The sequence below is a fragment of the Balaenoptera borealis genome, assembly GCF_965194805.1.
Source record: "Balaenoptera borealis genome assembly, chromosome: 6".
Lineage (NCBI taxonomy): Eukaryota > Metazoa > Chordata > Mammalia > Artiodactyla > Balaenopteridae > Balaenoptera > Balaenoptera borealis.
The window spans coordinates 33,055,769-33,080,137 of NC_138863.1; the positions used below are offsets into that span (position 1 = coordinate 33,055,769).

At 35.9% G+C, this 24,369-nt stretch overlaps 1 protein-coding gene across 2 annotated transcripts in view; it reads right to left on the minus strand.

Annotated features, from left to right (window-relative positions):
• The window catches only part of BMPR2 (bone morphogenetic protein receptor type 2), a 184,126-nt gene that overhangs the window by 88,533 nt on the left and 71,224 nt on the right, over positions 1-24,369 (minus strand). For both annotated transcript variants that reach the window (XM_082397046.1, XM_082397047.1), the window contains 2 exons: positions 6,269-6,439; positions 5,017-5,187 (listed from right to left, as the gene is read on the minus strand). In XM_082397046.1, coding sequence (XP_082253172.1) covers positions 5,017-5,187; positions 6,269-6,439 — 342 coding nt within the window. The remainder of the gene's footprint in view (positions 1-5,016; positions 5,188-6,268; positions 6,440-24,369) is intronic.

The window sequence follows — 24,369 nt, forward strand, 5'->3', positions numbered from 1 at the left end:
TACTTTTATTGTGTACCAATACAACAGACAAAAAGTTAAAGGAAGATAAGCTATAAGTCAAATCTGCTAGAGAAAGACAACCACTTCAATCCATTCCTCCTGAGTAGCATGGTTACTCATTAAAACACAGGGTTTATCTTTGACTGAACTACCTAGACATTAAGGAGACATCTTTAAGGAGTTTACAGATGTGAGAGCACTTTGAAAGTATAAAATACTATGCAAATAGAAGGCTTTAACACCATCACGAAAACATCATGTGAGGGATGGAGATACTGTTTCTGTGAACACTGTTCTCAGAAGAATGAGTAATAAGCATTTTAACACCTTTATTAAGGTATAATTTACACACTATGAAATGAACACTGAACTTTTATTGAAAGATATTAAGGGTATTTCCTTAGGAAGAGCCAAGGTTCAAAGATTTTTAAAAATCATTTTTCTCAAAACTAGTCAGCTTCATTATTGAGAAATAATGTTACAAATGGACAATGAATATAAAAATATTCAAAATAGAGAACAACCAAACAACAAGTGAACCTCATTAGTAAAAACAATGTAAATCCATTTTCAAAATGACCTCAGCCAAGTTTTATTTTAATACTAGTGCTGATTAACATATGATGAAATATGCACTTTAGTGTATCACTGATGGGAATGTGAACTGTTTCAACCATTGGAAAAGCAATTTGACAATGTATGAGGAACTTTAATACTGTTACTAGTGGATACAGAAATTACAATTCTGGGAATTATAATTTAATATAATGCTATATATACAAAGATGTGCATTGTAGCAAAAAACTAGAAACAGCCTAAATGCCCAAAACCAGGGGAATGGATAAGAAAAATATCTAGTTGGTAAAATATTATACAACCATTAAAACTGATGATTATGAAACATGTAATACCTGAAAAATATTATATTATGTTTAAAAAGGAGGATCTAAAATTCATATCACTAATACAACTATACAAAAATTAAATAGAAAAGACTAGAAAGAAATATTCAAAATATTAACAATGGTTGTATATGGGTGTAGGGATTTTTAAAGATTATTATTCTCCTCTCCATTTATCTCATTTTTCTATTTTTCTGAATAAACAGGCAGGTATTCCTTTAATATTTCCTTAAATAAGTAACATACAAATATATTCTCATGTTAAAGATTCAAACAATACAAAAGTATAATAATAATAATAGGCAACCTCCCATAAACAGTCGCCCTGAACTATCCCCCCTTCTCTACCTTTGATGAGTTTGCACCATATTTCTAGTAATTTTTAAATACATGTCTTTATTTGGCTAATGTTTATATTAAATAGTCAATAAATGGCATTTTTATAATGAAAAATTAGAGAAAAAAATCACTATCGCCAAACTTTCTACTGATGTATTATTCAATATATGTCAAGGAACAAAAAGTTCTGCTTCTTAATTTTATATTTTAATTAATTCCTTTAAACTTTAACACTTTAAACTATTTTTATTTTGGTCAAGCACCTAACCATTTACAGACTAAATGTCTGACATTCTATATAGTAGTGGTTATTTTTCTTGAAATTAATATAAAAGTAAATATTCATTTTGTTTACTAACAATGAATTTACTTGATTGTTTTGTCTGAAGAACAAAATACATTAATTGGGTTAACACTCTCAAATTAGAACACTTAAAACACTTTCCCTTTTTATCAGGATAACATTACTGATTTATAGTGGCAATCGTTCCCTGCTTTTGATTCAAAAGATTACAGTAGACCAAGATCTAGGTAACAATCTGAAATGTAGCTGTAAAGATCTTTGAGGTGAATTTATGGACAAATTCACTTCTTCTCTTTCATCGAGCTAGATGTGAAAATTAGAGATCTTGCTTTGTTTGTTTTTTTGTGGAAAATAAATATAGCCAATTCAGTATAATTTCGCAATAAAAGCTAATTGCCTTAAGTAGATAGAAACTACATGAAAAAAACTCCCTATTGCTTTCAGTTTAGTGTTTCATCAATAAATCAAAGGAAATAGGGACCTCCCTGGTGGTCCAGTGGTTAAGAATCCGCCTTCCAATGCAGGGGACGTGGGTTCCATCCCTGGTTGGGGAACTATGATCCCACATGCCACAGGACAACTAAGCCCACACACCGCAACTACTGAGCCCGCGTACTCTGGAGCCTATGTGCCACAACTAGAGAGAAGCCTGCGTGCTGCAACTAGAGAAGCCTGCGCGCCACAACGAAAGATCCCACAAGCCGCAACAAAGATTCTGTGGGCCACAACTAAGACCCGATGCAGCCAAATAAAATAAAATAAAATAAAATACAATAATAAATTTAAAAAACACTTTAAAAAATAAAATAAAATAAAATAAATAAATAAAAAATCAAAGGAAATAATCCAAAACTGAAGATCTTAGAGTATGGACTGATAAAATTTCTTGACAGAGAAAAGAATTCTTGAAAAGTGCTACATTTCAATAAAAAAAAATTATTAAAAAAAATTAAATCTTTTTATTTGGAAATAATTATAACAGTTGCAAGAATAGCAATAGTACAAAGAATACCCATATGCCTTTATACAAATTCACTTTTCTTACCATTATACCCAATTTGCTTCATCATTCAAGGAAGGTTAGATACACACATCATGGCCCTTTACTTCTAAACGATTCTTAGAGTATTTCCTAAGAACATGGATATTCTCTTATATAACCACACTATTCTTATCAGCTTCAGTAAATTTAACATTGAAAAAAATCTTTAATCATCTATTTTGTCAATTGGATTAACAACATCCTTTATCACATTTTGCACATCCAATATAGGAGAGTTAGGTACCGCTTAGTTGTCAACTTTTTTAGCCTCCTTTAATATAGATCTTTCTCACAGTCTCTTTTTCTTACATGATATTGACATTTTTGAGGAAAACAAACTCCCTTTTTATAACAGAACATTCTTAATTTATGATTTGCCTGATGTTCCTTTGTGATTAGATTATTCATTCTTGATTGAAATACAGTACTAAATTAGTGACACTGTGTTCTCAGAGTATCACAGATGTCCATCTGCCCTTCATTAATGATATTACCTGGTTAAGCTATTGTCCAATTTCCTCACTTTGTAATTACTAATTTTTCCCTTGCAATATGTTGGACAAACTCTAAAAGAATGCAAATATCCTCAGTCCTTATTGAACCTGCCCCCTAGATTTAGGATCTTAGGATGATTCTTGCCTGATCCAATCCTTGCCATGATGGCTGCATAATGATAATTTTCCAACACCTACAGTTACAACTTGGCACTTGGCATTCTACTATCCACAAGTGCCCTCTCTTCTCCCTTCTCTGCTATCAGCATAGACTCAATTCATTTTCCCTCCAATGGTTTATAACTTATTACTGTACTTTTTTAGCACTAACATGATCTCAAATGTAGCTCGTGGGAGGTTCCTTCAAACTGGCTACTGTGACAAGTCTCCATCCTTTTGGGGGGTACTTCTTTCCTTATCTTCTAGTGTTATAAGATGTTGCAGGCTTATCTTGCACCTATCCTGCCCCAGTCCTAGAATAAGTCATTTTTCCAAGGAGCCCAAGTTCCACTGACTGCGGAGCCGTAGTACAAACTAAACCTGGGCATTATGTACACTCATAGCTACAGGGGTGCTTTTGCTTCTTATTTTTTTCAACAAACAGAGATAAGAAATATATGTAGGCATGTATGTATACACACACGCATATAAATACATACTCATACAAATACATATATACATGGCTGCATATACATGCATGTAACACATACATATGGATATTTTTTAAGTCATAAATCTATAATAATACCTTGAACTACAATCTATTCACATAGGATTCTCTTTTCTTCCCCCATCTATAACTGTTTCCCTATTCCTTCAGTGAGAACACTAGTTCCCAAGAATATCAACACTAATACTCATTTTCTTAATCCTATAATACAAATATATCTACAATTGTTTCAGAATTGCTTTGTATACACTACTAAAAATCAAACCTTCTAAAAAGAGTTCAGTATTTGTTTGCAATACTCCCCCCATCTCTTATATCATATCTTGCCTAAAAGAGTATATACAGTCAAATACTGTTTTTGTAAAATGCTTAGATTAGTTGTTTCTTTTTCCCTTAAGTGTGATTATGATGTTTATGTAAAATACAACTGGGCTCATTTGTTTTCAGTTTGGGATTTTGCCCCCTTCCCATCCTTAATGATTTAATTATACTTTTTGCACACACAGATTAGTAACAGGATTCCAAAAGTCAAAACTACATGCATAAAGCTATATTCAGAGGATTTTTCCTCCTTCCTGTATCCTTTCTGTTCCATTCCCTCCAACCCTTGTAAGTAACCAACTTCATTATTTTCTGGTTTATCCTTTCTTTGCTTCTTTTTGTAAAGATAAGCTTTCTGTTTTACACAAAAGACAGCATACTATATAAGCTTTTTATTCACCTAACGTTATCTCTAGAAATCACTCCATATCAGTTCACAGAGATGTTACCCATTTTTTTCTTATAGCTGTATATTTAGTACTCCATTACACGTGTGTACCATACTGGATTTCAATCAATCTCCTATTCTTAGGCATTTAGGTAGTTTCCAATACTATGCAGTTACAGACAATACTACAATGGATAAATTTATGCATATGTATTTTCATACTGTTGGAGGTATGTCTTCAAAGATAAGCTCCTACAAATGGGAGTTCTGGGTGAAAGAGTAAGCACATATGTTGTGTTCTTAATATTGCCAAACTCCTCTTCATGTGAGTTGGAAAGTACTATATTTTGATTCAAACTTATTTGATAATATACCAATACCTTGGAAATCCTCGTGTATCTCTTTTCGATTTTAGGTGTTAGCTAGATATAGTCTCATGATGCCGGAACTCTCCCTCTCACTCTGGCCCAAACTGAATATTTTCATATATTTTTAAATTCTAAAAATCTTTGGAGAAAGGAATTACAAGGAAACGTACGTTACTTTAACTACTTACTGAGTGGTGTTGTGTCTGGAGGTGGAAAATTCTCAGTAAAGTTGACATTACACAAGTCTGTGCTACAACAGCAGAAACGGTATGTTCCATTCTGAATTGAGGGTGGAGTGGTAGTTACTACACATTCTTCGTAGTGACACTCCTGGGGATCTCCAATGTGAGACCAGCAACCTACAAATTGATGTTAATGTAAACAAGTTAGGTTTATATATGTAATAATGTAAATAAGTTATAACTCTTGCAAACCAATAGGAAACCACATTTTTTATAAGTTATAACTCTTGCAAACCAATAGGAAACCACATTTTTTAAATAACAGAAAACGGCAAAGTATAAACAGGCATTTCATGGAAGGAAAAAGCCACTAATAAAATGTTTCACTTCACAGTTAATCTAAGAATTATTATTAAAAAATCAATAAGATTACATTTTTGTCTATATCTATTGAATTCTTCTGGGTTTTAAAATAATTATATATAACAATAACAAGGATTCAGTAACACACAGTGCTGGAGGGAATGTAAATGTATATAACATTTCTAGAAAGTCACATGGCAATTTTTATGAAGAGCCTTTTCATGTTTTATAATCTAATTTTACTTCCAGAAGTCTATTCCAGGAAAATTATGAGATACAATCAAAGAATTATGTTCAAAGATGTTCACTGAAGCATTAGGTATTACAATGAAAACCAGAAAACGATATAATGTCCAACTGCAGAGTAATGTGTAAGTAAACTGAGATACATGTATACAATGAAAAATTGTATAGATTTTGAGTGTTTTCAAAGTATATTTAAAGAAATAGGAAAATATCCATGATATAATTTAAAATGGGAAAAACTGTATATGAAATTATTTATATAGTATTACCATAATTTTGAAAAAAATAGCACACACACATATAAACATAGAAGTACAAAGAAAACACACCTGAAGGGAATAAACCAATATAGTTTTTTAAAAAAACTTTTTAAAGTATGGAATTGTAGACATTTGTTTCTCTTATAGTTTTCTTTATTTTCTAAACTTCATAAAATGGCATTATATTATTAAAATTGTAATAAGATATTATTAAAATAAGCTAAAACCAATTACCCTTTGCAAATTTGGAGCTTGGTGTGAATACATACATGAATACACACTTTTAAACTAACTGTTCTCCTGCAGAGGGTTTTATAATCTACTCCCATGCCCTTCTTAGATAAACTTCAATTTTATGAAACAGTTATTTCAGGTAAAGGATTACTTGCCTTGTTTTACCAGATTTATGTCCCCTTTTGATTTCTCCCAAAGGCCATAGCAGGTGCTACCTTTTGAGCATAATATTGTTCCGTTTTCATGAGAGATTCGACTCTCACCTATCCCAAGGTCTTGTTGATATGGATCTTTAAATGCACAAAGACGTTCTTGATTCTGAGAAGCTAAAATAAAGGAAAAAAAGAATGACAAATTCACTTTATGATAATCTTTGCAAAACATTATTATATAAAATCTTAGTGGCTTTTTGAAAGGCACTGTAAACTTCCCTACTAAATCACTAACAAGGCTTGAATAAATGTGCAATTTTGTATTTATTCAGTAACGTCTTTCTTTTCATTAATTAATTTGTAACTTCCAAACAAGAAGCAAACTTGAAAACTCATTTCCCAAAAGCAATACCCTCTTACATAAATTATTCTCACCACTCTTTCTCCTATTGAATAATATTGGTGTCTGAATAAAGAAATATCATCAGAAAAATGTCCATGCTCTAAATTATTAAAAATTCAAAACAAATTAGCAAACCTAGAGGGCTGAATAGTTTTTGGAAATTCTACAGTACTCACTTCTACCATATTTTATACTCAGTTGTAAAATGTTAAACATAACATTAGGCATGTTAAACTAAGGATGAGGAGAGACTACAAATGGATAGTACATGGTTTCTATCTGGGGAGATAGAAATGTTCCAAAATTAGATTGTGGCAATGTTTGCACAGCTTTGTAAATGTTAAAAAAAATAACTGTTCACTAAAAATGCGTGAATTTCATGCTATGTAAATTATACCTTAATAAACCTGTTTTTAAAAATTAAGGCTATTAGTGCTAAATAAGAAAATGATTTTCTGTCATTAAAAGTATCAATATAGGGACTTCCCTGGTGGGGCAGTAGTTAAGAATCTGCCTGCCAATGCAGGCGACACGGGTTCGAGCCCTGGTCCGGGAAGATCCCACATGCCGCGGAGCAACTAAGCCTGTGCGCAACAACTACTGAGCCCAGGCACTGCAACTACTAACGCCGCGCACCTAGAGCCCGTGCTCTGCAACAAGAGAAGCCACCGCGATGAGAAGCTCACGCACCGCAACGCACCGCAACGAAGAGTAGCCCCTGCTTGCCGCAACTAGAGAAAGCCCATGCGCAGCAACGAAGACCCAATGCAGCCAAAAATTAATTAAATAAATAAATTAATTAATTTTTTAAAAATCAATATAATAGTCAGAAGAAGAAATGCTCAACAATCCCTTATACCAAAAGTCAACCCAATGTATTTCCAACGCCAGTCAGTCTTTCTCCATATACAATCTGATTTAACTAATCTCAGTAGAACATTTGCCACATAATTTATCAGCTAATAAACATTTACCAACACTGCTGAGAATACCAAAGAAGTAAATGGTTATCAAAAGCAACAGCTGATCTTTATTTGGTTTCTTAAAGCAGACTTTCCTACTGTGTTTGACTTGCCAGAATAACAATCTAATACACTTTGCCACTATATTCCTAATGGGCTTCTGATTTATTTCTTGATTTTGCTGTGTATCTTATTTAGTATGGCTTAATTCATTAGCACCTTAGCACTGCAAATGATTTATTAAAATAATGTTTCTGAAACTACAAAACTAAGGACCAAACCCTAGAGAAGAAATGAAAGCACCAACAACTGTGTGCCCAAGTCTATTTAGAAACACAGACCTGCCATATTTATTACAACAGAAAGCACCTTCAAAGTATTGAGCTAAGTAAATAGAGGATTCACAAATAGATAATACAGAGTTCTACCCTTCAAGCACCTTATAGTCTGCTTGGCGTCAGACAGTAATTACTAAAAAAAAAATAAATGTGACTTCCACATTTCCACAATTTAGAACTTCAGGCAGTCTTCTAGAAGATATTTACTAATATCATATAAATGGCCAGAAAATGTAGTATAGCCTTTTTTAAAAAAGATTTTTTATTTACTTATTTATTTTTGCCTGCGTCAGGTCTCAGCTGCAGCACACAGGATCTTCCATTGCGGTGTGCAGGCTTCTCTCTAGTTGCGGTGCTCGGGCTCCAGAGCGCACGGGCTCAGTAGCTGCAGCCCGCAGGCTTAGTTGCCCCCCAGCATGTGGGATCTTAGTTCCCTGACCAGGGATCGAACCCAAGTCCCCTGCATTGAAAGGAGGATTCTTAACCACTGGACCACCAGGGAAGTCCCTAGCCTTATTTCCCACCCCCCAAGTTTATTTATTTATTTATTTATTTGTGGCTGTGTTGGGTCTTCGTTTCTGTGCGAGGGCTTTCTCTAGTTGCGGCAAGTGGGGGCCACTCTTCATCGCGGTGCATGGGCCTCTCACTATCGCGGCCTCTCTTGTTGCAGAGCACAGGCTCCAGACGCGCAGGCTCAGCAGTTGTGGCTCACAGGCCCAGCCGCTCCGAGGCATGTGGGATCTTCCCAGACCAGGGCTCGAACCCGTGTCCCCCGCATCGGCAGGCAGACTCCCAACCACTGCGCCACCAGGGAAGCCCTCCTACCCTTTTTATAAAAACTACTTCCAGGGCATTAGCCAGATTATGAGTATACCATATTTTTACCACATGTAGTCACATATTCAAATTCCTTTAATGACAAACATTTATATTATCTCGCACATTTACCAGTATTTCCTTAGATATACCCTAATTTGCAAACTTTACAAAATTATTATAAAGATTAAAATCAAACATATCTCTACATATAAAGTACACACAACACAAAGATTGATACTTAAAAGACGCAAACTAAAAACAAAACTCTGTAATGTAGATCTAAAACAGCATGCCTATTTATGAGACATAATTCCTTATCCCCATTTCTTGACTCAGGTTATGTGCTACTTACCTACTACCACTTGCTGAAATTATGTAACTCACTCTGTTTCCCTTTCTGTCTTGATTGTTAGAAAGATCAGAATGAATTTATGAACTCATTATCTCTAGTTTTCCACAACCACGATATTCTATTTTTTCCCCTCCTCTTCTGTTGTTATCCGTTTTGACTAGAATTTTGTATTGAATACTGAGTTAATGAATAGGGATCTAACCGTACCTGGAGGTAGATGGATCATAAATAAATAAGTGCCTTATTTAATTTAAAAATAAAAGTATATCCTTGTGAAAGAATAAATACAAAATGAAAATTTTTCCTCTGCCTGGATTTCTTTTACATCTGAAAAGTAGCTAAAGGAATGAACATGCATAAAATTTTTAGTTCCATTATTAAATAATTTGATGACTGAAACCTAAAATTCTCCTTATATAAAAAGACAACAAACAAACAAATCCAATCTCCTCTATGTCTCCCTCTCCCCTCATCCCAAGATCAAGGCAATAAAGGTACAACTGTAGGACACTGAATCATACCTTTAATATCCGTCAGTTTTCACCAAATAATTTTTTCTTAAAATTACTTCAGCCTACTTCATAGGAATTATTTTATGACAGTGTCATTAGTATAGGAAAATTATACTTCGCTATTTTAAGAGTAACTCTTTCAAATTATGATTCAGCAAATTCCTATATTAAATAAAGGTGTTTGAGCAAGAATTCTAACTAAACTCCATTTGGTTAAAAGAAAGAAAAACTCCATTTTGTAAAACAGTGCTTCCAGCTTTTTAAATGCTATTTGTTGTAATGTCTCAGCAATATCTCTGTATAAAGTTTTGGATTCTTCATAAATAATGCAGGAAAAGTAGGCATGAAACAAAGAGTACTATGAGAAACAGTATAGCCTAGTATTATATTCTCACATAAAGAGGCCTGATCATTTACATGTGGTTTTCTGAATTTGTCAACAGCTAATGAACAAATCTTGATTAATCAAGTATGGTCAATTAACTCTTTCAAGGGACATCCTTAATCAAACACAGTGATTAGATATGAGTCTTTTAAAAACTGCTCTCCTCATTTTATTTTTTTAAAATTTTTTCCAGCTTTATTGGGATATAATTGGCATATATTATTGTATAAGTTTAAGGTGTACAACATGATTTGATACATGTATATATTGCAAAATGATTACCACAATAGGGTTAGTTAACAGCTCCATCACCTCACATAATTACCATTTTGTGTATGTATGTGTATGGTGAAAACATTTAAATCTATTCTCTTAGAGACTTTCAAACATATAATGCAGTATTTTTTTGCTTCTTTCCAAGAGAATACATTTGATCACATTTTTTTTATACAGCAGGTCCTTATTAGTAATCAATTTTATACACATCAGTGTATACATGTCAATCCCAATCTCCCAATTCATCACACCACCACCACCCCCCACGGCTTTCCCCCCTTGGTGTCCATACGTTTGTTCTCTACATCTGTGTCTCAATTTCTGCCCTGAAAACTGGTTTATCTGTACCATTTTTCTAGGTTCCACATATATGCGTTAATATACGATATTTGTTTTTCTCTTTCTGACTTACTTCACTCTGTACGACAGTCTCTAGATCTATCCACGTCTCAACAAATGGCCCAATTTAGTTCCTTTTTATGGCTGAGTAATATTCCATTGTATATATGTACCACATCTTCTTTATCCATTCGTCTGTCAATGGGCATTTAGGTTGCTTCCATGACCCGGCTATTGTAAATAGTGCTGCAATGAACATTGGGGTGCATGTGTCTTTTTGAATTGTGGTTTTCTCTGGGTATATGCCCAGTAGTGGATTGCTGGATCATATGGTAATTCTATTTTTAGTTTTTTAAGGAACCTCCATAATGTTCTCCATAGTGGCTGTATCAGTTAACATTCCCACCAACAGTGCAAGAGGGTTCCCTTTTCTCCACACCCTCTCCAGCATTTGTTGTTTGGAGATTTTCTGATGAAGCCCATTCTAACTGGTGTGAGGTGATACCTCATTGTAGTTTTGATTTGCATTTCTCTAATAATTAGTGATGTTGAGTAGCTTTTCATGTGCTTCTTGGCCATCTGTATGCCTTCTTTGGAGAAATGTCTATTTAGGTCTTCTGCCCATTTTTGGATTGGGTTGTTTGTTTTTTTAATATCGAGCTGCATGAGCTGTTTATATATTTTGGAGATTAATCCTTTGTCCGCTGATTCGTTTGGAAATATTTTCTCCCATTCTGAGGGTTGTCTTTTCGTATTGTTTATGGTTTCCTTTGCTGTGCAAAAGCTTTTAAGTTTCATTAGGTCTCATTTGTTTATTTTTGTTTTTATTTCCATTACTCTAGGAGGTGGATCAAAAAAGATCTTGCTGTGATTTATGTCAAACAGTGTTCTTCCTATGTTTTCCTCTAAGAGTTTTATAGTGTCTGATCTTACATTTAGGTCTCTAATCCATTTTGAGTTTATTTTTGGGTATGGTGTTAGGGAGTGTTCTAATTTCATTCTTTTACATGTAGCTGTCCAGTTTTCCCAGCACCACTTATTGAAGAGACTGTCTTTTTTCCATTGTATATCCTTGCCTCCTTTGTCATAGATTAGTTGACCATAGGTGCGTGGGTTTACCTCTGGGCTTTCTATCTTGTTCCATTGATCTATGTTTCTGTTTTTGTGCCAGTACCATATTGTCTTGATTACTGTAGCTTTGTAGTATAGTCTGAAGTCAGGGAGTCTGATTCCTCCAGTTCCGTTTTTTTCCCTCAAGACTGCTTTGGCTATTCGGGGTCTTTTGTGTCTTCATACAAATTTTAAGATTTTTTGCTCTAGTTCCATAAAAAATGCCATTGGTAATTTGATAGGGATTGCATTGAATCTGTAGATTGCTTTGGGTAGTATAGTCATTTGCACAATAGTGATTCTTCCAATCCAAGAACATGGTATATCTCTCCATCTGTTGGTATCATCTTTAATTTCTTTCATCAGTGTCTTATAGTTTTCTGCATACAGGTCTTTTGTCTCCCTAGGTAGGTTTATTCCTAGGTATTTTATTCTTTTTGTTGCAATGGTAAATGGAAGTGTTTCCTTAATTTCTCTTTCAGATATTTCATCGTTACTGTATAGGAATGCAAGAGATTTCTGTGCATTAATTTCGTATCCTGCAACTTTACCACATTCATTGATTAGCTCTAGTAGTTTTCTGGTGGCATCTTTAGGATTCTCTATGTATAGTATCATGTCATCTGCAAACAGTGACAGTTTTACTTCTTCTTTTCCAATTTGGATTCCTTTTATTTTTTTTTCTTCTTGGATTGCTGAGGCTAGGACTTCCAAAACTATTTTGAATAACAGTGGCAAGAGTGGACATCCTTGTCTTCTTCCTGATCTTAGAGGAAACGCTTTCAGTTTTTCACCATTGAGAATGATGTTTGCTGTGGGTTTGTCGTATATGGTCTTCATTATGTTGAGGTAGGTTCCCTCTATGCCCACTTTCTGGAGAGTTTTTATCATAAATGGGTGTTGAATTTTGTCAAAAGCTTTTTCTCCATCTACTGAGATGATCATATGGTTTTTATTCTTCAATTTGTTAATATGGTGTATCACATTGATTGATTTGCGTATAGTGAAGAATCCTTGCATGCTTGGGATAAATCCCACTTGATCATGGTGTATGATCCTTTTAATGTGTTGTTGGATTCTGTTTGCTAGTATTTTGTTGAGGAGTTTTGCATCTATATTCATCAGTGATATTGGTCTGTAATTTTCTTTTTTTGTAGTATCTTTGTCTGGCTTTGGTATCAGGGTGATGGTGGCCTCATAGAATGAGTTTGGGAGTGTTCCTTCCTCTGCAACTTTTTGGAAGAGTTTGACAAGGATGGGTGTGAGCTCTTCTCTAAATGTTTGATAGAATTCACCTGTGAAGCCATCTGGTCCTGGACTTTTGTTTGTTGGACGATTTTTAATGACAGTTTCAATTTCATTACTTGTGATTGGTCTGTTCATATTTTCTATTTCTTCCAGGTTCAGTCTTGGAAGGTTATACCTTTCTAAGAATTTGTCCATTTTTTCCAGGTTTCCATTTTCTTGGCCTAGAATTGCTTGTAGTAGTCTCTTAGGATGCTTTGTATTTCTGCGGTGTCTGTGGTAACTTCTCTTTTTTCATTCCTAATTTTATTGATGTGAGTCCTCTCCCTCTTTTTCTTGATGAGTCTGGCTAATGATTTATCAATTTTGTTTATCTTCTCAAAGAACCAGCTTTTAGTTTTATTGATGTTTGCTATTGTTTTCTTTGTTTCTATTTCATTTACTTTTGTTCTGATTATTATGATTTCTTTCCTTCTGCTAACTTTGGATTTTGTTTGTTCTTCTTTCTCTAGTTCCTTTAGGTGTAAGGTTAGATTGTTTATTTGAGATTTTTCTTGTTTCTTGAGGTTGGCTTGTATAGCTATAAACTTCCCTCTTAGAACTGCTTCTAGGTTTTGGATCGTCGTGTTTTCATTGTCATTTGTCTCTAGGTATTTTTTGATTTCCTCTTTGATTTCTTCAGTGATCTCTTGGTTATTTAGTAACGTACTGTTTAGCCTGCATGTGTTTGTGTTTTTTACGTTTTTTTCCCTGTAATTGAGTTCTAATCCCATAGCGTTGTGGTCAGAAAAGATGCTTGATATGATTTCAATTTTCTTAAATTTACTGAGGCTTGATTTGTGACCCAAGATGTGATCTATCCTGGAGAATGTTCTGTGCGCACTTGAAAAGAAAGTGTACTGTGCTGTTTTTGGATGGAATATCCTATAATTATCAATTAAATCTATCTGGTGTATTGTGTCATTTAAAGCTTCTGTTTCCTTATTTATTTTCATTTTGGATGATCTGTCCATTGGTGTAAGTGAGGTGTTAAAGTCCCCCATTATTACTGTGTTACTGTCCATTTCCTATTTTATAGCTGTTAGCAGTTGCCTTATGTATTGAGGTGCTCGTATGTTGGGTGCATATATATTTATAATTGTTATATCTTCTTCTTGGAATGATCCCTTGATCATTATGTAGTGTCCTTCCTTGTCTCTTGTAACATTCTTTATTTTAAAGTCTATTTTATCTGATATAAGTATTGCTACTCCAGCTTTCTTTTGATTTCCATTTGCATGGAATATCTTTTTCCATCCCCTCACTTTCAGTCTGAATGTGTCCCTAGGTCTGAAGTGGGTCTCTTGTAGACAGCATATATATGGGTCTTGTTTTTGTATCCATTCAGCAAGCCTGTGTCTTTTGGTTGGAGCATTTAATCCATTCACGTTTAAGGTAATTATTGATATGTACGTTCCTATGACCATTTTCTTAATTGTTTTGGGTTTGTTTTTGTAGGTCCTTTTCTTCTCTTGTGTTTCCCACTTAGAGAAGTTCCTTTAGCATTTCTGGTAGAGCTGGTGTGGTGGTGCTGAATTCTCTTAGCTTTTGCTTGTCTGTAAAGCTTTTGATTTCTCCATCGAATCTGAATGAGATCCTTGCAAGGTAGGGTATTCTTGGTTGTAGGGTCTTCCCTTTCATCACTTTAAGTATATCATGCCACTCCCTTCTGGCTTGTAGAGTTTCTGCTGAGAAATCAGCTGTTAACCTTATGGGAGCTCCCTTGTGTATTATTTGTCATTTTTCCCTTGTTGCTTTCAATAATTTTTCTTTGTCTTTAATTTTCGCCAATTTGATTACTATGTGTCTCGGTGTGTTTCTCCTTGGGTTTATCCTGTATGGGACTCTCTGCACTTCCTGGACTTGGGTGGCTATTTCCTTCCCCATGTTAGGGAAGTTTTCGACTATAAACTCTTCAAATATTTTCTCTGGTCCTTTCTGTCTCTTCTCCTTCTGGGACCCCTATAATGTGAATGTTGTTGCGTTTAATGTTGTCCCAGAGGTCTCTTAGGCTGTCTTCATTTCTTTTCATTATTTTTTCTTTATTCTGTTCCACAGCAGTGAATTCCACCATTCTGTCTTCCAGGTCACTTATCCGTTCTTCTGCCTCAGTTATTCTGCTATTGATTCCTTCTAGTGTAGTTTTCATTTCAGTTATTGTATTGGTCATCTCTGTTTGTTTGTTCTTTAATTTTTCTAGGTCTTTTTTTTTTTTTAAGTATTTGTTTATTTATTTATTTATGGCTGTGTTGGGTCTTCATTTCTGCGCGAGGGCTTTCTCTAGTTGCGGCAAGCGGGGGCCACTCTTCATCGCAGTGCGCGGGCCTCTCACTGTCGTGGCCTCTCTTGTCGCGGAGCACAGGCTCCAGACGCGCAGGCTCAGTAATTGTGGCTCATGGGCTTAGTTGCTCCGTGGCATGTGGGATCCTCCCAGACCAGGGCTCGAACCCGTGTCCCCTGCACCAGCAGGCAGATTTTCAACCACTGAGCCACCGGGGAAGCCCTCTTCTTGGTCTTTGTTAAACATTTCTTGCATCTTCTCGATCTTTGCCTCCATTCTTTTTCCGAGGTCCTGGATCATCTTCACTATCATTATTCTGAATTCTTTTTTCTGGAAGGTTGCCTATGTCCACTTCATTTAGTTGTCTTTCTGGGGTTTTATCTTGTTCCTTCATCTAGTACATAGCCCTCTGCCTTTTCATCTTGTCTATCTTTCTGTGACTGTAGTTTTTGTTCCACAGGCTGCAGGACTGTAGTTCTTCTTGCTTCTGTTGTCTGCCCTCTCTCTCCTCATTTTAAACAGGTGATATTTGGTTGTAATAAGCACTAAAGCAATTTTGATTAACATAACTACAATGAACTGCAAACAGTCTCATCCAAACTGCTGACAGAGGTATCTTCATAAAAAGAGTTGATCATGCTTAAAATCTTTTAGCTCCCTGAAGTTCCTAGAATTAAATTCAAGCTCTTTAGTTGGCATTTAACATCCTTCATAAGCAAGACCCAACACGACCATGATCACTTTCGTGGGCCCTAGGAACTTTTGATTTCATGGGCCCTTTCCTCCAATAAAAAATATTAAAAATTATACTTTGGAGTTCCCTGGTGGCACAGTGGTTACGAATCCACCTGCCAATGCAGGGTAGATGGGTTCGAGTCCTGGTCCGGGAAGATCCCACATGCTGTGGAGCAACTCAGCCCATGCTCCACAACTACTGAGCTTGCACTCTAGAGCCTGCGAGCCACAACTACTGAGCCCACTTGCCACAACTACTGAAGCCTGCGTGCCTAGAGCCCATTCTCCGCGACGAGAAGCCACTGCAATGAGAAGCCCGTGCACTGCAACGAAGAGTAGCCCCCACTCACCACAACTAGAGAAAGCCTAGGTGCAGCAACAAAGACCCAACACGGCCAAAAATAAAATAAATAAAGAAATTTATTTTTTAAAAAAATTATACCTCACAACTGCATTGGGATAAAGACAATATGTTAACCCTAGATATTAGAACATTTTTCTTCAACATGAAAGTTCCTTTTTTCCTTCTGCTTTTAAAACAAATTAAAACATTTTCATGGACCTCCAGAAATACTGTGGGCCCTGTGCCTAATGGGTAAGTCAGCCCTGGGACTCAATCTATCTCTTGCCATTCATCCCACTCCTCCATTCCTCAGTTTCCACCACACTAATATGCCAAGGCCTTTCCTGACCTTTATACATAATGTACCCAATATCTAGAATGCCATTTTTCGTGCTCTTCAGTTTACTCTGCAGTTAAATGATATGTTCTACACTCCCAAATCTCTTAACTCTATCTGTTTTAGCATTGTATGGCATTATATTTTATCTGTTTACATGCATATCTCCCCCACCAAGTAGGAGGCTGACTACACTTGTTCCTAGAGGAAGACTAGGTGTATATAACTCATTTTGTATACCACGAATACCCAACAGTGTTACAGGCAGACAGCTTTCATATCTACATGTATTGTACTCAATATCATATTCCCATTCAAAGGTTACAAAATCTAGGCAATAATCATCTAGTCCTTTGACCACTCTACTATAAATGAAGCTGTGAAAATAGTATGTGTATACATGCAATATTATATTATTTTCATATATAGATATATCTCCAACTTACTGAGAATAAACTAATCATTTTCTGTTTACATATGCTTTCTGGATCAGCATTTGCTAATCATGTGCAGCATTTAATTCCCAGGAACACATGTGGCATGTCTGGAATACTCAGCTGTCTTACGTTTCCCACTCCGCAATATAACACTATCAAGAATGTAGAGTATAAAGGTATGGCATAGTTTTATCATGTCTGCATCAGTTAACTGTCATTACCGACATAAATCAGCATCATTATGCATACACTGAAAAATACTATCTATTCGCTTTTATGGGGGAGGAAAGAAAGGAAAAAATGGCTATACTTAAAATATTAACTATTTGCCCTTTTCCTTTTTTTACCAAATACTCTTATATTATTTGAATTTTCATGAAAATATATTCATGTATTACATATTTCAAAAATAAAAGAGTTTTTGTACTTGAATTATTTTTACATTTTTTTTTTTAAATTTTGTAATGATTATATATTCACAGGTAGTTGGAAAGAAATGTAAGGAGGAGAAGGTGATTTGTGAACTAGGTTCCCGCTTCTCCATTCTTTGGCCACTGAATAAAGCTTGTGCTGTCCCACTCTCAAAGAGGGAGGGAGGGAGGAAGGAAGGAAGGAATATAGGGACAAGTCCAGTACCTCTCTCCCCAATGCAAACATCCCACACAATCACTGTGAAGTATCAAAGACAAGAAATCAACATTAGCACAATCCATAGAGCTTAATCAGATTTTACCAGTTATACATGCACTCAACTTGTGTGAGTACGAATTTATGCAATTCGGTCACATACTATCACAATCAAAATATTCAACTGTACTATCACAAGATACCCTCATGTTAACGCTTTATAATCACGATCCCTTTGTCCCCATTCCTAACCAACAGCAACCACTAATCTGTTCTCCAACTCAATGATTATATTTCACGATTACTATATAAATGGAATCATGTAGTACATATCCTTTAGAGATTGACTTTTTTCACTGAGCAAAAATTCCTTGAGGTTCACCCAATTTGTTGCATGTATCAATAGTTCATTACTTTTTATAGAGTAGTATTCCATGATATGGATGAAATACACAATCTGTTTAACTTTTCACCCTTTGAAGCTCATGGGGGTAGTTTTCAGTTTTTGGCTATTAGAAATAAAACTGCTATGAACATTTGTGTATATGTTCAATTTTATTAGGAATTTTGTTTATTTGAAGTCAAATAAGAATAATATCCTAGAAAAATAAAGTACGATGTCAGTAAAAAGAAACCTGACACTAAGACCATGTGCTCTACCAACAAAATACATTGTGCCTCATCATATACATTTGTCCGTTAAAAGTTTATTAAAAAGCATTCAAACTCTCTTACTTCCTCTCACCAAGTAGTTCTAGTATGGGGAGAAACTGGATTGTGCTATGGGATCATGGTTTAAAGAACCATTCATGTAGTGTCCTTTACATATAAAAAAAGTAAAATGAGACAAAATACAAGCTAATTATGGCACTAAATATCTGAGATAAGAGATTCCAGTTTGGGATGTCTGTTGTTGTTTAAACAAAGACTAGTCCTTTGTAACAAGGTCCAACAGGCAAAGAGGCACTCTTTCCCTTCTGATGCCTGGATACCCAGAACCCTTTAATGTGGAAACCTCTGCTGGCTGGCTTTTCCTAGAAGCATAACAAGAACAAGATTGATCCATCCATCTTTCTTTTCCCTACATTAAAAATAGATACATGGCAAATAAATTTTCACATTATAAATGTGAATTTCACATGAAAATAAATTAAAAGTACAATGAATTTGACAAAATTCAATATCCATTTATGATAAAAATTCTCAACAAAGTGGATATAGAGGGAACATACCTAAACATAATAAAATCCATGTATGACAAACCACAGCTAACATCATACTCAACGGTGAAAAGCTGAAAACTTTTCCTCTAAGATCAGGAACTAAGACAAGGATGCCTACTTGACACTTTTATTCAACACAGTATTCACAGTCCTAATCACATCAATTAGGCAAGAAAATGAAATAGAAGGCATCCAAAATGTAAAGAAAGAAGTAAAATTGTCACTATTTGGGGATGACATATTATATATAGAAAACCCTAAAGATTCTACCCCCCCCCAAAAAAAAACTATTAGAATAAATGAATTCAGTAAAGTTGCAGGATACGAAATTAATATGTAGACATCTGCAGCACTTTTATACACTGAGAACAAACAAAGAAAAATGAAGAAAACAATCCCATTTACAATTGCATCAAAAAGAATAAAATACCTAGGAATAAATTTAACCAAGGAAGTGAAAGACCTGTACTCAGAAAACTGTAAGACACTGAAGAAAGAAACTGAAGATGATGCAAATAAATGGAAAGATATCCATTTATCAGTGCTCATGGATTGGAAGAATTAATATTATCAAAATGTCCATACTACCAAGCAACCTACAGATTCAATGCAATTCCTATCAAAACACCAATGGCATTTTTCACAGAACTAGAACAAATAATTCTAAAATCTCTATAGAAACACAAAATGCCCCAAAAGCCAAAGCAATCTTGAGAAAGAACAAAGCTGGAGGTGACACATGACCTGATTTCACACAATACTACAAAGCTATAATAATCTGAACAGTATGATACTGGCACAAAAACAGACACACAGATCAATGGAACAGAATATTCTGTGAGCCCAGAAATAAACCTATGCTTATATGATCAATTAATCTACAACAAAGGAGGCAAGAATACTCAATGGACGAAGAGAGTCACTTCAGTAAATGGTGCTGGGAAAACTGGACAATTAGATGCAAAAGAATGAAACTGGACCACTTTCTTACATCATGTACAAAAATAAACTCAAAATGGATTACAGACTTAAAAGTAAGACTGAAACTATAAAACTCCCAGAAGAAATCATAGGCAGTAACCTCTTTGACACCAATCTTAACAATATTTTTTGGCTATGTCTCCTCAGGCAAGGGAAACAAAAGCAGAAATAATCAAATGAGATGATATCAAACTGAAAAGTTTTTGCATAGTGAAGGAAACCATCAACAAAATAAAAAGCCAACCTACTTAATGGGACAAGATATTTGCAATTCCTATAAGGAGTTGATGCCCAAAATATATAATGAACTCATACAACTCAATATCAAAAAATAACCCCAAACAACCCAAATAAAAAATGGGCATTAGACCTGAATAGATATTTTTTCAAAGACATACAGATGGCAAACAGGCACATGAAAAGATGCTCAACATCAGTAATCATCAGAAAAATGCGAATCAAAACCACAATGATACCACCTCACACCTGTCAGAATGGCTATTCTCAAAAAAGCAACAAATAACAAGTGTTGGTGAAGATGTGGAGAAAAGGGAGGGAACCCTTGTACACTGATGGTGGGAATGTAAATTCGTGCAGCCACTACAGAAAACAGTATGGAGGTTTCTCAAAATTAAAAACAGAACTACCATACAACCCAGCAATTCCATTTCCATTTCTATTTACCTGAAGAAAATGAAAACACTAATTTGAAAAGATATATGTACCTTTATGTTCATTGTGGCATTATTTACAATAGCTAATATATGGAAGCAATCTAAGTACCCATCAACAGATGAATGGATAAATAAGATGTGGTGTGTGTGTGTATACACACACACACACTGTGGAATATTACTCAGACATAAAAAAGAATGAAATCTTGCCATTTGCTACAACATGCATTGATTTAGAGGGTATCACACTAAGTGGAATAAGTCAGACAGAGAAAGACAAATACCATGTGACTCCACTTTTCACATGTGGAATCTAAAAAAAAAAAAGAGAGATGAACAAACAGAACAAAGCAGAAACAGACTCATGGATAAAGGGAACAAACTGGTGGTTTCCAGAAAGAAGGAGGGTGAGGGGATGGGAAAAAAATAGGTAAAGGAGATTAAGAGGTGCAACCTTCCAGTTTTAAAATAAATAAGTCATGGTGCTATAACATACAGTATAGGGATTATAGCTAATAATATAACTTTGTATGATGTAATAACTTTGTATGATGACAGATGGTAACTAGATTTATCATGGTGATCATTTTACAATGTATAAAAATACTGAATCACTATGTTGTACACCTGAAACTAATATTATATTGCATGTCAATTATAATTCAATTTTTTTTAAAAATGAAATGAATGAAAAAAAATTTTAAACTACAATGAGATACTACTACACACCTATTAGAATGATTAAAATTTAAAAACAAAACAAAAAATTCTTGACAACATCAAGTACTGATCAGGATGCTGACACAGATGGGAATAACTGCTGATGAAAATGCAAAATGGTACAACTACTGTGAGAAATAGTTTGGTAGTCTCTTATAAGTAAACATATACCATTTAACTTAGTAATCCCGTTCCCTAATACTTACGGGTATTGACCTAAATGTAATGAAAATTTATGTTCACAAAAAAACCTTATAGTCACTATATGCTTATAGTGGCTTTATTTATAATCGCAAAGAACTGTTTATAACCCAAATGTCCCTCAACTGAGCAATGGATAAACAAGTATTACTCAGCAATAAAAAGGAATGGACTGGACTTCCCTGGTGGTGCAGTGGGTAAGAATCCGCTGCCAATGCAGGGGACATGGGTTCGAGCCCTGGTCTGGGAAGATCCCACATGCCGTGGAGCAACTAAGCCCGTGCGCCACAACCACTGAGCCTGTGCTCTAGAGCCCGTGAGCCACAACAACTGAGCCCATGTGCTATAACTACTGAAGCCCGCATGCCTAGAGCCGGTGCTCCGCAACAAGAGAAGCCACCGCAATGAGAAGCCCGCACACTGCAACAAAGAGTAGCCCCCACTCGACACACCAAGAGAAAACCCACGTGTAGCAACGAAGACCTAATGCAGCCATAAATAAATAAATAAATAAATAAATAAATAAATAAATAAATAAATAAATAAGGAATGGACTATTGACATAAGAAACAACATGAATGAATATCAAATATATTATGCTAAATGAAAGAACCCAGACTCAAAAAGCTATATACTATATGATTCATTATATGACACTCTAAAAGGTAAAACTACAGGAATGGAGACTAGATCACTGGTTGCCAGAGACCTGATTTGGGCAGCGGCGGGGGGGGGGGGGGGGGGGGGGGGGGGGCAGGGGTAGGACTGAGTAGTTGATGATAAAGTGGTACCAAAAGAGAATTTCTGAGGGGTAGAAATGTTCTGTACCTTAATTGAGATGGTAGTTACATGACTATGTATTTCTCAAAACTCATAGAACTGTATACCAAAAAGAGAAAATTTCACTTATGCAAATTTAAAACTAATCTTAAAAATAATTTGGTAGAGATAATTTTTGAATATGTATTAGGTTAGTATATCAATTCCTTCTATATGTATTTGAATTTTAAAAAGGGACGTCACCACCTTAGGAAACTACAAAAAGAAAGGTAAATTAAACCCAAACTCTTTTCGATTCTATGAAGGCCAAGAGAGGAGAGGAACCTGCAGAAGAAGAGTCTGAAGCGAGCAGAAGTTTGTTCACGAGATTTAAGGAAAGAAGCCATTGTCATAACACAGAAGTGCAAAGTGAAGCCGCAAGTACTGATGTAGGAGCTGCAGCAAGTTATCCAGGAGATCTAGCTAAGATAAATGACGAAGGTGGCTACACTAAATAACAGATTTTTTTCAATGTAGATGAAACAGCCTTGTGTTGAAAGAAGATGCCATCTAGGACTTTCAGGGCTAGAGAGACGTCAATGCCTGGCTTCAAAGCTTCGAAGGACAGGCTGACTCTCTTGTTAGGGGTAATGCAGCTGGTGACTTGAAGTTGAGGCTGATGCTCACTTACCATTCTGAAAATCCTGGGGCTCTTAAGAATTATGCCAAATCTACTCTGCCTGTGCTCTATAAATGGAACAACAAAGCCTGGATGACAGTACATCTGTTTACAGCATGGCTTACTGAATATCTTAAGCCCACTGTTTGGACCTACTGCCCAGAAAAAAGATTCCTTTCAAAATATTACTGCTCAATGACAGTGCACCTGGTCACCCAAGAGCTCTTATGGGGATGTACAAAGAGATTAATGCTGTTTTCATGCCTGCCATTCTGCAGCCCAAAGATCAAAGCGTCATTTCGACTTTCAAGTCTTATTTAAGAAATACAGTTCGTAATGCTATAGCTGGCATAGACAGTGATTCCTCTGATGGATATGGGCAAAGTCAGTTGAAAACCTTCTGGAAACCATTCTGGACGCCACTAAGAACATTTGTGATTCATGGAAAGAGGTCAAAATATCAACATTAACAGGAGTTTGGAACAAAGGGTTCAGAATATTACGTAAACTTAGTGGATAAACCAGCAGCAGGGTTTCAAGGGATTGGCTCCACTTTTGAAAGAAGTTCTATTGTGGGTAAAATGCTATCAAAAAGCACAACATGCAACTGAGAAGTTGTTTATGAAAGGAAGAGTCAATTGATGCAGCAAACTTCATTACTGTATTTTTTTTTTAATTTATTTATTTATCTTTGGCTGCACTGGCAGGTCTTTGTTGCTGCGCACGGGCTTTCTCTAGTTGCGGCGAGTGGGGGCTACTTCATTATGGTGTGCAGGCTTCTCATTGCGGTGGCTTCTCTTGTTGCAGAGCACAGGCTCTAGGTGCGTGGGCTTCAGTAGTTGTGGCTCAGAGGCTCTAGAGCACAGGCTCAGTAGTTGTGGCGCATGGGCTTAGTTGTTCCGTGGCATGTGGGATCTTCCCAGACCAGGGCTCGAACCCGTGTCCCCTGCACTGGCAGGCGGATTCTTTTTTTTTTTTTTTTAATTTTTTTTTTTAATTTATTTTTGGCTGTGTTGGGTCTTCGTTTCTGTGCGAGGGCTTTCTCTAGTTGCGGCAAGCGGGGGCCACTCTTCATCGCGGTGCGCAGGCCTCTCACTGTCGCGGCCTCTCTTGTTGCGGAGCACAGGCTCCAGATGCGCAGGCTCAGCAATTATGGCTCACGGGCCCAGCCGCTCCACGGCATGTGGGATCTTCCCAGACCAGGGCTCGAACCCGTGTCCCCCGCATTGGCAGGCAGACTCTCAACCACTGCGCCACCAGGGAAGCCCGAGCAGGCGGATTCTTAACCACTGAGACACCAGAGAAGTCCCCATTACTGTCTTATTTT